Source organism: Corylus avellana, chromosome ca7 (assembly GCF_901000735.1).
Source record: "Corylus avellana chromosome ca7, CavTom2PMs-1.0".
Classification (NCBI taxonomy): domain Eukaryota; kingdom Viridiplantae; phylum Streptophyta; class Magnoliopsida; order Fagales; family Betulaceae; genus Corylus; species Corylus avellana.
The window spans coordinates 484,644-499,740 of NC_081547.1; the positions used below are offsets into that span (position 1 = coordinate 484,644).

Here is a 15,097-nt window from a genome sequence, read left to right on the forward strand (position 1 = left end):
TCATTTAGAATGTGCTGGGCCTCGACAGAGACAATGAATACAGCAGTTACGGTCTTTGGTAGACCATATAACAGCTAGAAAGAACCTTTTTTTTCCATTTAACATCAATGGGCATTGTGGATTTTAGTAGACCATGAATACATTCTTGATAATTGAGCCGCTTCAAGTTCCTAGTGAAAATCATGAACGGTCGGCCTTGCGGGTCTGCCATTCAAACTGACCCCACTCACTGCCTCGAAAGGGAAGTTTTCTCACAGAAACAATTATAAGAATGAGATTGACCAAATTATGAGAAAAAAAAAAAACTGACCATCGTTAAATCACGTGATTAGTCAAATAATGAGAACAAATGCCACTACCACTTGGCCCGGCAGCAGCTCCCCGTTACATCCTAGTGCAAAGCAGTTTGAATGGAAGAAAAAAAGTGCAAAACAGTTTTTTCAAGCTCTAGCAATCTCCTGATAGGATTGCAGGAGACTGAGAGGCTCCAATGGGTACACCTGCCCCAGCAGTCCCCTGCTTGAGCCCTATTGGAGGCCTTTCACCGCCCAATTGTAGGGGAAATTAATGGTAGAAAATCTCCAATTAGAAGACACCCAATCTTTGCTAACAGCCTACCAGAAGTCTCTATACCTCTAGCATTCATGCCAACAATTTTTAAAAAGTATAGAAAGCTCTGAAAGACATTGAATACATACAGGCAAATGCAATGAAGATCATTCAACTGGGTATTATAAGTTATTCTTCCATGAAATCATTTACACGCTTCAAGTTTTGATGCTACTGGAGACTTTTGGAATCTTTAAGAAAAGAAAAGTATAGCAAGTTAGATAAAAATTATCATGAGTTTCTTGGAGCCTCAAAATAACAATAAAATAAAATAAAGACATAAAAAAACATCATGAGTACATGGTATACAAATAAGGATACATTTGGTCAGCATTAAGCAGGTTACAGATAATTTTTATGACATTCCAGCCCACCTCCCTCAAGGAGCACAACATTCCATTGCTTAAGCCTCATCTATCTGCTCCTGCAAGATATAGTGGCTATCATTATTTGACTGAACAACCAAGGATCAGATTGATTCACCAGTCAGACAATAATTAGCTTTGGAATTTATGAGCAAACTAATCAAAACACCTGGCTGAAGATGCCATAGGGCCAATATATCCATAGATGCTCATGAGGTAAGAACAATTAATTATTAGTCAGACTGAGGATGAATGTGATGCCGCGAGGAAAAGGGGATAAATGAAAAAGAACACACGTACAAAAAGAAGTGGAAAAGAACATAGGCAGTAACCGAAGAGAGGAACCAATTGAAAAGGTACATGTGTCTGATGGCTAAAGCCTGAAGCTGTACAAAAGCAAGAAGCTTGTACTGATGGGAGAACAAAAAAGAACTACCTTTGGAAAATCTTAAGGTCTCCCATAGCCAACGCTGCTTAATTTCTATTTAAATTCCAGCACTTTTAGTTTCAAAGTCGTTTGGCCAATCATTATTACAGTCAATTATTATTATTATTATTTATTTTTCCTATATGTTGACTTTATGCATATTTACATTCAAAGCAATAATCATCAAAATTTCCTAGGAGTAGTTTCAATAACAATGGCTCTGAAGGTTTAGTGCAGGTGGAATCCATCAGAGAAGTAAATTCTCCTCTTTTCAGATATGCCTGATTGATTAACCTTCACAAGCCTCAAGGGACCTGGATTAACCCACTCAAGCCACCATTGGCCCTGGAACGTCCATGCCCAGGTTGATTACAAATTGGGTAAACAGCACCATACCAAATTACTGTTACCGAAAGCTTAGAAGGTTATCCAAGGCCACCAGGGACTGCAACCATTCAGTTTTGTTCTGCAGAGCACTGTCAGTAGCCAATCTTTTTTTTTAATTGCATTCAAACATTATTTCACAACACTATCATGATTCTTTTCTATATTTCAAGAGGAGGCGTATTCTGGTGATGCTCCATAATTTGTTTTTCTGCATCTCTCTGCAAGCCTGAATTATGCTTCTAAACGCAATGTAATAATGTTTTATGGTTTTATTGCTTCAGAATGACCAAATGCTCCTACAAATTCAAGTTGCACTCACCTGCATATCTGAAGTCCAAAGAGTGAGGTTGTCCCTCAGCAATTGCATGATGAGAGTGCTGTCCTTGTAGGAATCCTCGCCCAACGTGTCCAGCTCAGCAATGGCTTCCTCGAAGGCCTGTAGATGAAAAAGAGGTTTAAAATTCCAAATTAGTAATAATTAACATAAATTAAAACAGATAATCTGGTGGGAACACTAGACACAGGCTAGTGATCACACGTGTATAGGATGGCCCAACCCATGACTTTGTAGCTGGATGATTGAGAGTTGGATATGTTATTATAGGCACTTTTCTTATTTTGCATTTTATTTGTTTTGTTATTTATTTTTCAGACTGGTTATGTTAACTTTTTGGCTTTATGGTATTTTAGTGGGCTGTCAGCCTAAGTGTCACTAGGGCTAAGGTCAGGATTTAATCCCAAGGCTATTTAAGCACAACTTTGTACTGTGTTAATTAGCTTTTGATGAATAAAATTTTGATCGACTGTTTTGTTGTATTCTTCCTAGTTTTTTTTTCTCTCGTTGCTTCTTCTTCCTCCTCTCTTACTTTTCTTCTCTGCTTCTCTCTCTCCTTAACTTTTCTTCTGAATTTCTTGTTGTCCCACATCATAATCATTAAATTAGACTCTAGTACAACAGTCATTACCATAATACACACAAGTTGCCCACGAACAGGGTGCATCCATATTTTGGTTGTCTTTTCTTTTTTTCCTTTTTTTTTTCCCTACACCTTGATCTAGTTAATAATTTGATGACCCTCCATAAACCGATCGCTCAATCCCTCATGAGCTGAATTTGCACCTTCACTTGGTCAATTTCCAGGAGAGACTCAGTATCAACCTCAGCTTCTCTTCCGAGGTGTTTTTTCTTTAGATAGATAAATGGTAACCAAGTTCAAGAACTTATACTAAACTTAATTCTGAAAAAATCTGACACTGGAGAATCAATGCAGTTACAGTTATATGTTTTCCTGCTCACTATTAATCATCCATGTAAAATAGAATGCAGGAAAACCCCAAGACAAGAGTAGATGATTTCTTTCTGAAATAAACTCTTTATTGTACACTGGAACTAAACCATTAAGGGGCAAGACTACAAGTGTTGCCAAGTGATCTTTCATAACTTGTTACATATCCAGCCTCAAATATTATCTCAACCCATTTATTACCACCAGAACAACCTCAGCACAATAGTAAGAGTAATATCATGTGTTCTTCCATAAGCTGTTAAATTTCCAAACCCTTATTAAAGAACTCAAAAACCCACATCACTTGATTACCAACATAACACTCATTATCGATTTCTTACCAAAAAATCAGCCTTAGCACGTACATCCACCAGCAGTTGCATATGTTCAAAATGGTAATAATTTATAGTGCCATATTCCAATAATTTGGGACACGCATTGTGATTCGCATTAGGAGTGAAACTTGCCTAGGGTTTTCCCTAGGCCATTTAATGGAGCAATTACAAGCTGATGTTAAAGTTCACAGTATCCAACACATGGAACATCTCATGTGGTTGAAGTTATTCCAAGGCTCAATTTGTACCAAACCTGATCCTGATTTGGACCCAAATCAAGAGGGTGGGAAGGGGAACTGCCAAAAAAGATAGATCTTATAGCAGACATGATGGTCAAATCTTTATGAATTCTACTGGACAAACACATAATCATGAAGTGAAGCAGGGCATCAGAAATCCCAAAGCTTGCAGCTTCCCAGTCCTAATCAGATCTAGAAAAACTCTTATATGTATTGCAGTCCACGTATAGCATATTATTTGCTTCTTCTCCTTTTCTGAAAAGTACATATTTTTGGTTCTTCTCCACTATATATGTGGTAACCTAGCAAGGCAAAGGAACTGGGATTTGGATTGTGATCAGTCCCATATCAAGAGTGTCTTAGGTCAATCTAAACTATATAAGTTTATACAGAAAAAGCCAATTGTGATCACTCCTTTTGAGGTATCAGACAAATGCGACTTGCATGGTCCTCTTCCATAAGTAGGTCAAACAATAAACCACATAAAAACATAGGTACTCACGTAGTTATTTATCATTTTACTTATTTAGTTGGACAATAAATGATGCTTTTACTTTTTTTAATAATGAAATAATTCTGTCTAACAAAAGATTTCTCCACCTGAAAGAGTACATTGAAAAGCTTTGACAGTTCTTAAGCTGTTAGATGTGCTCATGCCATAAGAGAAAACAAAGAAACATGTTCCTAAACTTTTAGCAGCCACAAGAAAGAAGCAAACCTGTTTTGCCATGCTACAAGCTTTCTCTGATGAATTGAGGATCTCATAGTAAAACACTGAGAAGTTGAGTGCCAGCCCCAGCCTTATAGGGTGTGTTGGAGCCAGATCGACAAGTGCAATATCCTCCAAACCAATAAAAGAATCAAATAAGTACACAAACGAGAGCATCCCTCTATGAAAATTCTTCAATTGACAAATGAAGCACAAAGATAAATTATGTTCCCCAAAATTCGCGTAAACTTTCCCTCGTGAGCAAAAAACTAGCGAAGGCAACACCCAACAGAACAACCAGAAAGAGACAAAAACTTAATATTGTTCGAGTGAAAGATCCAGGGAATGACAAAATAACTTCCCAAAGTTACTGATCTATGAACTCAGTTGATTATCTTATAACACGAAGTTTGAAATGCTTGTTTTTACTTTATGGAACATACCTTAACACTAAGACTCCTGGTAGATAATTCATGAAAATAAGCTCCTTTTTCATCAAACTGGACTACCGCACTGACTTTCAGAATGCTAACCTATTAAATATCATTCAATATCTCATATCTTCTTCAACACACAAAATCCCCCTTTTTTTATCTAGCTGAAAATTTTGCAATCATAAGCATTCAAGATTTATTTGGCATTTGAATAATTTACACATTTGATATTGACAATTAATAAGAGAAAGTTCAATATAAATATACAAACAGAAATAAAGAAAACAAATCCAAGTTCACCTTGCCAAATAACAAATTCATGTAATTACGCACTAAATAACCCTATAAGAAACAGCAAAAACACAATAACATTAAAAATAAATGAATAAATAAATACCTGAGCGGCCTTGTAAGCGAGCATAGTATCCTCAGCCGCGGTTTTCCTCTCATCTCCGACCTTGAACTCGGCCATATAGCGGTGATAGTCGCCCTTCATTTTCAGATAGAACACCTTGGACTCGCCGCTCAACGCCGACGGCACCAGATGCGAGTCCAGCAGCTTCAAGATCCCGGCGCACACCGACGAGAGCTCCGACTCCACCTTCGACCGGTAATCCTTAACCAGCGCCACGTGCTCCTCGTTCTTGCGCCCCTCCTCCTTCTGCTCGATCGACGACACGATGCGCCACGCCGCGCGCAGCGATCCGATTACGTTCTTGTACGCCACGGACAGCAGGTTCCGCTCCTCCACGTTCAGCTCCGCCGCCGGGGTCGAGCCCGTCACCAGCTTCTCCATGTACTCCACCATCTCCTCGTACCGCTCGGCTTGCTCCGCCAGCTTCGCCATGTACACGTACTGTTCCCTGGTCAGTGAGGAAGCCATTGGAGCGAACAGAGAGAGAGAGAGAGCGAGAGAGAGAAAGAGATTTTGAGTTTGAACAGCTTGGAAAGGGGAATTATGGAGGTAATATTGGTTGGCTTTTGGATTTTTGAGAGCCTGTAAGAAGTGAGTTTGTACAATCGCGGGTGAGATTTCACAAGGACTACTCGCTTTTGGTGGGAAATCAGTTGGGTAAATTCGTAATTACACATAGAAGATATAGAATATTATTGTCATTTCAATCTTGCCCAACGCTGTCGTTTTAAGTGCCTTCTCATGTTTTGTGGGCCTTGTGGCGGAGTGGGGGCTTCAAGAGGAGCGAGTATCATGGGTTTCAGTGCACGAGCGCGTGTGGGGAAATGGTTTTTGTGGTCTGATTGGTCGATGCTTCTGAGAACGGGATAGGAGCGGAGATGGATGATAGTCAGATTCCACCAGTCATAGTCAAATTTCGGCGAGGGCTTTATTTTTTAATGAAAGTGTCTTAAAAGCCCGAACGGGCCAAATGTTCATTGGGCCAATCGCATTCAATCAAAAATTTATGATGTCTTGTCTATTGATTGATCCATCTTCCAACTTTTTTTTTTACGAGTCCATCTTTTAAACTAACACCATAATTGTATGGTTAAGATCTAAAATTAGTGTATTTAATAGAGTATATAAACTAAATGTTGACATATATTTTTAAAATTTTAAATAATGTAGAATTATTTACACAGTCAAATACACCCATTTTAAATTTTCACATAAAATTTGAGATAGATAAATTCTTGTTCCACTATAATAGGTGATACTATACTTCTATTATAAGATGTCTTGTAATGCCATTTAGATACCTTGCACACAGATGAATTTGCACACCAATGGCATGTCACATATTGGTTCACATCTACAACAGCACTCTCTAAGACACAAGTGCGTTTGCAGGATATCGAAAGAGTTGTAAGCATGTCTTGATCCTGGGAATCTTTTTGTCTTCTCTTTTTATAAGACCTTCAGTGAGCGTGGTGGTTAACATATAAATTTTGGAAAAAAACCCTTGTACCATAAGTTACACGACCAATACGAATGATATTGGGGATTTCAACCTTTGATAATATTTCACTCTAGGTCTTAGACATTAAAAATTATAAAAAACCTGACATATTTATGAAAAAAAATGCTCATTTTTATGCTTCTCTTGAACTTTTTTGGGGCTTTTAAACTATGAACTTAATTTATATGGCCCTATTTTTTTTGTAAAAAAAAAAAAACATTTTTTTTTAGATGGATTAATCCAATTTTTTGAAATAAATACACTTGATGGTGTTCCCACTTGTTCTAGTAATGTAGTTTATTTCATTTTGCTAATGTATCATTATCAATCAGTCATTGAATTAGTCACTGTTTTCTAAAAACAATTCAAAAACTGATTGAATCATTCCCTTATTTGGTCATTGTTCTCCTAAATTTAGTATTTTCTTTTTCTTTTTCTTTTTTCCCCATTAAAACAACTCTATATATAAATCCGGTTTTGCGTGGTTGGGCCAGACATATGTTTAAGCATATCCAAATGGTTTCATATCTGGCTACTCAGGCGAAAAGCCCGAGCCCGAGCCCGAGCCTGAGCCGTTTTGCTTCATGGCCCAATAGAGAGGCCGAGGAGAAAATGAAAAGAAACCCTAGTGTCGCACACTTTAAAAAGGGGTTCAAACCAACAAGTCAGTCCGCATCCACGGCGAGAGTGTAGCTTAGTCTCCAGAAATGGCTCTGTGCAGCACAACCCAAGCTCTCTCGAGCTTTCCCAAATGTTGCCACGACAGAGTCCTCGCTACAAATCCTACACGCCTCAGACCCTCTCTGCCTCTGAGGCCAATCCCACTCTCTCGCACCGCCGGGGGCCTCCACTCCCGTACGTTCTCCATCCTTTACATTTGGTACCGAATCAACACGAAACCCTAGGTTCCATTTCCCTCACTCTTTTTTTAAATTTATTTTTTATTTTTGGTTTTTGATACATCGGCAATCGATTTATTTCAGGGTTGCTTTTTACCAGTTCATTGCCAAGAGCAACAACGTCTGAAGAAACTTCGAGTGGAGCAAACCGGTACGCTAGTGAAGAACGCGACGGTGTAGTGACCCTGGAAGATACTCCACCGGCTGAGAAGAAGATATTCGGTGAAACTGTGGTAGCAGAAGTAGCTGAAGTGGAGTCTCCTGGGGATGAGCAAACGCAGTCGTTTGAGCTTTTGGATAAGCTTAATATAAAGGTTCCTTTCAAATCCCTGAACTTCTAGTTTTGTAATGGTTCGTTGTCACACTGTAGTAATATTTTTGACAAAGATTTCTCTGTTTGATAATATTTCAAATCCCTACATCTATTCTGTTTTTTTTGTTGTTTGATAATACATTTTTTTTAATAAATGATAATGGATATTACGTTGTTAAACTTTTTGTTTATGCTAATTCTATTTGCCAATTGATCTCGTTGGGTTCCGACTGTTCTGTTTTCATAATCATATAAAAAGCAACCATGAATTTATAGTTTTATTTATTTATTTATACCTGCAAGTGGTTGGATGAAAATGAAAATTTGGTTGCTATGATGATGCTTTCAGTGGTTGATGGCGTTCATCGAATGCTTGATGAAACTTCGACAACCATGTCGATCCTGAGCGGTTACCTGAGCAACCCCAAATATAAGTAGTTTAAATACATTATAACATTCAGTTTTCGTTCCTCTTCTTCTTGTTCTTTATCTCATTTATTAAATTATCCCATATTTTTGTTCCTTACGTGCTTGTTCCTTGTCGACCAGGCTTCATTCCTTTTGACTTTTTGTATTTTACTTAATTTTTTGGCCATATTTTATCTGATTACATTTTCAAATTTATACGTAAGAGTTGAGAATGGCGAGGATCTCACACAATCTCGCACATTGCCAATTGTACAATAATTTGAGTCCATATAGATTAATATTAATCCTATTTTTTATGCTATTAATATTTGTCTTATCTAAATGTTTATTTTTCAACTTACCGAATTATGATGATCATGGAAACTGGTTGCTATGATGAATGATAAAACAGTATGGAAGTTCCTATTTATAGTGGCTGGATGAAAGTCAATACTGAGCGGTTACCTGAGCAACAGACAGTTCTTTTCAACAAAAACTTCTCCATCCATTTTTTATCTTTTTTAGCATTTCTTTGTTAACTTTTTTTTTTTTGGGTGTTCCATAATTTTCTTACTATTAATATCTCTTGATCTCTCTGATATTTTTGTGAGTTTCTTCACATAATTTTTTATTTGATTGCTTTTGCTCATTAAATTATGTTAATAGAGTGCTCTCCTTCTCCCTCTTCACGTTTCCCTTCAAGAATATTTATTGAAGTTTTTTCACAAGGGGTTCAATCCATTCACATTTCTTATAAAATTGCATCATTCTTTTTCCTGTCTTGTTTTCTTTACTATGCTGCTGCTCTAGCCGTCTCTGTCTAGGTTTTTATAAATATTTCTTATGTAAGAAAATGGTTGCGTAGTGGGTATGTGATTGCCTCTTCTTTCAGCTACAAGGGCTTTAGATCTGAGGATCAATTTCTTGCTGGCTTTGTTCTGGAGGCATATATGAATTTTGCGTCCAAAGGTCTTGGGAGATAATCTTTGTCCAGATTAGTTGTCTTCCGCTTACTTCTTCTCTGGGCTCCCATACCTTGGATACATTTTAGTTTTATAAGAAAAAAAAAACTTGCAATTTTTATAATGGTCCTTCGTTTTGATATTTTGATGGATTAGCTGTTTTACTGCTTTTGCATATCTTATCTTGTAAGGTACTTTTTGTCTATCCATTTCTCTCGCCTATTCTTTCTGTAGGTACATCTCTTTATAGTCTTGCATTTGATATAATTTCAGTCTTGAAATATATTTATTAAAAAAAAAACTATAACAAGGGGTTCAATCCATTCACATTTCTTATAAAATTGCATCATTCTTTTTTCTGTCTTGTTTTCTTTACTATGCTGCTCTAGCCTTCTCTGTCTAGGTTTTTATAAATATTCTTTGTGTAAGAAAATGGTTGCGTTGTGGGTATGTGATTGCCTCTTCTTTCGGCTACAAGGGCTTTAGATCTGAGGATCAATTTCTTGCTGGCTTTGTTCTGGAGGCATATATGAATTTTGCGTCCAAAGGTCTTGGGAGATAATCTTTGTCCAGATTAGTTGTCTTCCGCTTACTTCTTCTCTGGGCTCCCATACCTTGGATACATTTTAGTTTTATAAGAAAAAAAAACTTGCAATTTTTATAATGGTCCTTCGTTTTGATATTTTGATGGATTAGCTGTTTTACTGCTTTTGCATATCTTATCTTGTAAGGTACTTTTTGTCTATCCATTTCTCTCGCCTATTCTTTCTGTAAGGTACATCTCTTTATAGTCTTGCATTTGATATAATTTCAGTCTTGAAATATATTTATTAAAAAAAAAAACTATACCATTCCAGGTCATGGATCCTCATACCAAACGTGCCCTAACAACATTCAACTATTGACTTGTGCGAGTAAAATTGGAATTCAAAAAAAATAAATCCAAAATATATTGTTGATACTGTACACAGCTTACACTTTTGTCTGTTTGAGTGCTTGTTGAATTAAATTCCCATTTTTATTAGTCATTTGATATATCTATACTGATGGCTTGCTTGTTAAAAACATGCAGTTTGACTCGGATGATACATATAATGTTCTGTTATATGGTGGTGGTGCGTTGGTTGCAGTGTGGTTTTCATCGGTCATTGTCAGCACCATTGATTCTATTCCATTGGTGTGTACTTGTTATTATTTTATGTTAATTGTTTTTGTTCCTTAGTATTATGAACAAGGTTTAATTTCTTGTCTGGTAAATTGATTGTTGTTCAATGTAATGAAATTAGTTTCCCAAGCTGATGGAAGTTGTGGGCCTTGGCTACACATTCTGGTTCAGCTATCGGTATCTAATCTTTAAGGTACTTACAAATTGTGTTGGATTAGAATTGACCCTCCATTGTTTGAGGACTCATACTAATTAGTTTCTGTGGACTTGCAGAAAAATAGGGAAGAGTTGGCTACTAAAATTGAAGAGCTTAAGCAACAGGTTATTGGATCAGATGATGATTGATATAGAGTAGTCACTTGATCTTGCTCTGTTTTCTAGTGAAGGCAATATATGTTTCTTTTTCGGTCGCCATAGAAATGTAGACTGGTTGTACTCTTGAGATGGAAGTAAATATGTTTAATTTTTCTACCCGCGTGTACTTGGTCTTTTCTCGTTGTTATTCTCTTGTTATTCAATGACGATTGTTCTCGTCATTGAATTACTTTAGTCATACGATTTCTTGTGTCGATATCAAATTGAAGGTTGCCAAGGTTCATCATGCATTCCCAAGACCTCTAAGAGCCTGTTTGAGATTGCGTTTGAAAAGTAGAGCTTTTAAGTCGAAAAAAACTTTTGAACAAAAGCTTCATTTTTAAGCTCTTACCAAAAGTGTTTTTTTGGCTATTTTTAGGCTTTTTGAACCTTTAAAAGCACTTTTAATTTTTTTACTAAATGAGTATTTTTTTTTTCAAACGGTCTCTTTAAGTGTTAAAAGCGTTTTTAGTTCCCTCAAACGCAATCTTAAATAGGCCCTAAGAATAGGGGATGAAAGAAATGCTCTACGGTTGAGGCACTGCAGGGGCCATTTATGGCTGTTTTTTTGTTATGTGGTTTTTGAATTTATGTATTGATGGTTTAGCGAAAAATATTTTTTGGATAAGATTTTCTTTATTTTTGAATATTCGGCATGGCTTAAAATATTGATATAAGATGAACATATTTTCAGTTACCAAGAAAAATGACCTTTATAATGTGTAAAATGTTTATGTTTTTCGTTTGAGTGAGTTATTTTCCACTGCTCTTACACTTGTGGATGGCAATTCAGAGAGAGTTCTTTATGAGCCTTACCTACGTGGGATTTTTCACAGTTAGTTCGTATGGTCACAATTCAAGCCACGCCATCACAGCTGTAGTTCATATCGATAGTATAAAAGGATGGGCATAGAAATTAATTTGTCTGCAACAAGCTCTTCCATTGTGCAGAAAAATTAATTTGTACCAAGAAAAATGACTTTTATAATGTGTAAAATGTTTATGTTTTTCGTTTGAGTGAGTTATTTTCCACTGCTCTTCCACTTGTGGGAGGCACTTGGGAGAGAGTTCTTTCTGAGCCTTACCAACATGGGATTTTTCAGTCAGTTCGTATGGTCACAATTCAAGCCACGCCATCACAGCTGTAGTTCATATCGATAGTATAAACAGATGGGCATAGAAATTAGTTTGTCTGCAACAAGCTCTTCCATTTTGCAGAAAAAAAATGGCCACTAAACTTGACGCTTCTCTCCTTCTCTTTGCTATCTCGATTGTAATGTCTCTCTCGCTTTCGACCCATTGTGAAACAGCTGCAAATGAGAACCTAATAGCCAAAACTTGCAACCTCACAAAGTTTCTCGCTGTTTGCAGATCAACATTGCGGTCGGATCCTCGGAGTTCAAGTGCAAATCTGACCGGCCTTACTAGGATTGCCATGGAGTTGGCCGGAAACAAGGCCAATGACACTGCCGGAGTGGCCTTTAAGCGGATGAACAATGCGTCTGACTATATGACATGGGCGGAGAGTTCAGCTTGTTTCAACGGTTATAACATAAGCATGTATGGAATTAAAGAGAAGGGTCTCCGGTATTTTGACGAGAGGAAGTATGATGAGGCATACCAAACAGTGGATTTTCTTGAAGAGCAAACACGCCATTGTAGTAGGTTTGGCAGAGCAGAGTTTGCTAAAAAGAATTCAGTACTATTGAGGTTTACTATTGATGTGAAGACGATTTTACATCAGCTTTTTTGATCTACTGTTATCATTATCATGAATAATAAATATTTCTTTCTTTATAGCAAAGCATGATGGTGCCTTTGCCGTTTGTTCTCACCGTCGAGCTTGTGCCGTTTCAAATTTTCAATTAATTTTTGTTTCCTTTTACTTGTAGGGGTTTAGATGAAGAAGTGACAGTTGTGTTATCCACCCAAAAGTTAAAAAACAAAAACAAAAAGCGACAATTGTGTTACTTCTATCTATTGCCATTTAAAAACTAATAGAATGTTGCAATGCATAACAAATGCCACGTCAACTTTATACTTCACCAAAAAAATTAATTTTTCTTAAGTGGGAAAGGGATAGGGATGGTGACCAAACACCCCCATTGTTTGACCACCTTTGAAGGAGGTTAATTTTGGAGGTGGTTGAATTGCCTCTTAATCTCAAGAGTGGTAATTGAGTCACCTTTTTTACCCGAGAGTGGTGGTTCAGGCCAACCCGAAAGCCATTTTAAGGAGTAGTCAAATTACTCTCTTCAGCCTTGAAGCTACTCCTAAGCTAGTATTGTTCGAGAGGGTTTAATAACCCCTTCACCCAAGATTGATGATTTGGGTCAACCCAAAAGCCCTCGTGAGAAGTAGCCAATCACTCTTACTACTCTTGAAATATGAGAATCGTCAAACTATTTATGAAAAAATCTTTTTTCGAACTACTCCCATAATCTCCTTTGAAGTAACCAAAGACCAAGTGGTAGAGATAAGAGACCCACCCATTTTACCACCTTTGTTTTTGTTTTTGTTTTCGTTTTTTGTTTTTTGTTTTTTTTTCATTTTTTCATTTTTTTTTTTTTTGGTTAAGTGCCACATGAGGTGGTATTTGGCACAGGCAATAACATTTTATTGGTCTTATATAATTCTTTAAATACAAAACTAAAATTTTATTAGCTTTTTAGAGGGCAGATAGACGAAAATATCAAATTAATAAACTTATAAAACACATGTACCAATTTTAAGACTTTTTAAAACTTAGGTAGCTTTTTTATTTTTTATTTTTTTTTATAAAAAAAAAAAGGAAAGGAAAGGTAAATCACATATACTAATTAGCCTTTTTTCTTTCTTTCTTTCTCTGAGCATTAATGATGTTATTTTAAACTATAAAAAACAGCACATGCCCGTCACTACCATAGTTAATTCTTTACGAGCTAGAGTTGATAGGGGAAGAATCCCTCTCTTTTAGAGGAAGGAAATGAAGTCATGGTCGGTTGCTCATTCTGTCCTTCCTTGTGACAAAGTAATGGTTGTTTATATGGGCTATTTAAGTCTTTATCCCCTAATTTTAAAGACATAAATTGAGAGGTCTATAAAAAAGTAATGGTTATTTATATGGGCTATAAATTTTATAGTAGAATGAATATAAATAAAGACCAAATTAAAGATATAGTTGATTAAATGAAACATACATTACTATCTCTCATTAATACTTTGGCCCCTCCTAATAATTTTTTTTGGCTCCACCACTCCTGAGGTTCACCTAATATTTTTGCAGTGCAAATTAATGAGAGTTGGGATGTTTCCACTTTACAATATGGAGAAATCATGACATACTTTTTCTTGTCAATTAGCTCAAAATAATAACTAGATGACATTGACAAATAACAAATGCTAACGAAGGGCATGATTAGGTGATAAATGTATTTTTTTCTTAATTTTTTTTTTTTGGTTGGGTAATTTTTAAATTTCAAAAGCTACTAGGCCAAAGTAAAAATATATAGAAAATCTCCCTCTTTTTAAAATAAGTTTTATGGTTATGAAGTCACATGATCAGGCCATAATGCATGCGTGTAAAGCTAAACTCATGACCTCAAGAGAGAACTCATCCCAAGTAGGCATCTTAGACAACTCTTCATCGTGCCCTCCTTAAAATGCAAAACAAAGGGTTAGAGCCTAGAGGGTACCTCAGAATGAACATTAAAAAACATAAGAAGAAATAGAAAATAAAGGAGAATAAAATAAAGAAAGGAAGAGAGAGAGAGACCTAATAACAATTTAGAAAGAATTTTAAACAAAGTCCGCCATTATATGACTTGGATCTGGTTTTAATTAGAACTAATTTCATTCAGATTGAAACACGTGTTTTTTATCCTGTAATTAGAACTTGACCCAATATGACTGGGACAAGTATTCATTGCGGTTATGGAACGCATATCTCAATCCCAATAAATTCAATTATTCTTCCATAGAAGTTTTCATTTTGCAAATAATATGGTTGAATATCGTTAATATAGAGTTGCTTGAAAAATGAAAACCCTACTACTGTGTTTTATTCACTGATCTAAATATGTTCAAAAGTTTTACTTTCACATAATGTGCATGCATCTAATAATTATCGTTTTTTTCTTTTTTCTTTTTCTAAGCAATAATTATCATATTCATTTATGGAGATTACGTTATATATATATATATATATATATATATGCAATCATTCTGAGAGTCATGCTGTTGCGAATAACGAAAATCTCTTCGAACATTGTCCAACCAATTAAAGCTTTGAGATTGGAAGGCATTTTTAT

The 15,097-nt window shown here is 36.1% G+C and overlaps 3 protein-coding genes and 2 non-coding genes across 7 annotated transcripts; 4 read left to right on the forward strand and 1 right to left on the reverse strand.

The window, feature by feature from the left end:
- Positions 1-705: 705 nt before the first annotated feature.
- On the reverse strand, positions 706-5,765 carry LOC132186357 (14-3-3-like protein G-BOX factor 14 kappa). 2 transcript variants are annotated; one of them, XM_059600291.1, is made up of 4 exons: positions 5,189-5,765; positions 4,367-4,489; positions 2,108-2,224; positions 706-1,033 (listed from the first exon to the last, which is right to left on the reverse strand). In XM_059600291.1, the coding sequence occupies exons 1-4, from the start codon at positions 5,672-5,674 to the stop codon at positions 1,013-1,015; spliced, it is 747 nt and encodes a 248-aa protein (XP_059456274.1). In that variant the 5' UTR covers positions 5,675-5,765; the 3' UTR covers positions 706-1,012. The 2 variants fall into 2 exon arrangements, with proteins under 2 accessions (XP_059456274.1, XP_059456273.1); XM_059600290.1 differs by having other exon boundaries at positions 706-1,027; positions 5,189-5,751.
- A 1,606-nt stretch (positions 5,766-7,371) lies between these two features.
- Positions 7,372-10,925, forward strand: LOC132187170 (protein CURVATURE THYLAKOID 1D, chloroplastic-like). Of its 2 annotated transcripts, none has more exons than XM_059601379.1 (5): positions 7,372-7,612; positions 7,691-7,920; positions 10,362-10,466; positions 10,576-10,647; positions 10,728-10,925. In XM_059601379.1, the coding sequence occupies exons 1-5, from the start codon at positions 7,459-7,461 to the stop codon at positions 10,797-10,799; spliced, it is 633 nt and encodes a 210-aa protein (XP_059457362.1). In that variant the 5' UTR covers positions 7,372-7,458; the 3' UTR covers positions 10,800-10,925. The 2 variants fall into 2 exon arrangements, with proteins under 2 accessions (XP_059457362.1, XP_059457364.1); XM_059601381.1 differs by having other exon boundaries at positions 7,372-7,562.
- LOC132188906 (small nucleolar RNA snoR128) lies at positions 8,248-8,341 on the forward strand. Its single transcript, XR_009440965.1, has one exon. It is a non-coding gene; the product is annotated as a small nucleolar RNA snoR128 (small nucleolar RNA).
- Positions 8,716-8,800, forward strand: LOC132188908 (small nucleolar RNA snoR128). The gene has a single exon (XR_009440967.1). It is a non-coding gene; the product is annotated as a small nucleolar RNA snoR128 (small nucleolar RNA).
- Positions 10,926-12,033: 1,108 nt separating the features above from the next.
- LOC132186453 (cell wall / vacuolar inhibitor of fructosidase 2-like) lies at positions 12,034-12,561 on the forward strand. Its single transcript, XM_059600428.1, has one exon. It carries the CDS (start codon positions 12,034-12,036, stop codon positions 12,559-12,561), a length of 528 nt encoding a protein of 175 aa, XP_059456411.1.
- The last annotated feature ends 2,536 nt before the right edge of the window (positions 12,562-15,097 follow it).

Excerpts from the sequence above, each read along its gene's own strand:
- LOC132186357 (XM_059600291.1), bottom strand. The coding sequence starts at position 5,674 with ATGGCTTCCTCACTGACCAGGGAACAGTACGTGTACATGGCGAAGCTG. Across the intron at positions 4,490-5,188 it reads TCGCTTACAAGGCCGCTCAG|GATATTGCACTTGTCGATCT; the intron begins GTATTTATTTAT and ends ATTGGTTTGGAG. Across the intron at positions 2,225-4,366 it reads CTTGTAGCATGGCAAAACAG|GCCTTCGAGGAAGCCATTGC; the intron begins GTTTGCTTCTTT and ends TTTCATCTACAG.
- LOC132187170 (XM_059601379.1), top strand. The coding sequence starts at position 7,459 with ATGTTGCCACGACAGAGTCCTCGCTACAAATCCTACACGCCTCAGACC. Across the intron at positions 7,613-7,690 it reads GAATCAACACGAAACCCTAG|GGTTGCTTTTTACCAGTTCA; the intron begins GTTCCATTTCCC and ends GATTTATTTCAG. Across the intron at positions 10,648-10,727 it reads ATCGGTATCTAATCTTTAAG|AAAAATAGGGAAGAGTTGGC; the intron begins GTACTTACAAAT and ends GTGGACTTGCAG.
- LOC132186453 (XM_059600428.1), top strand. The coding sequence starts at position 12,034 with ATGGCCACTAAACTTGACGCTTCTCTCCTTCTCTTTGCTATCTCGATT.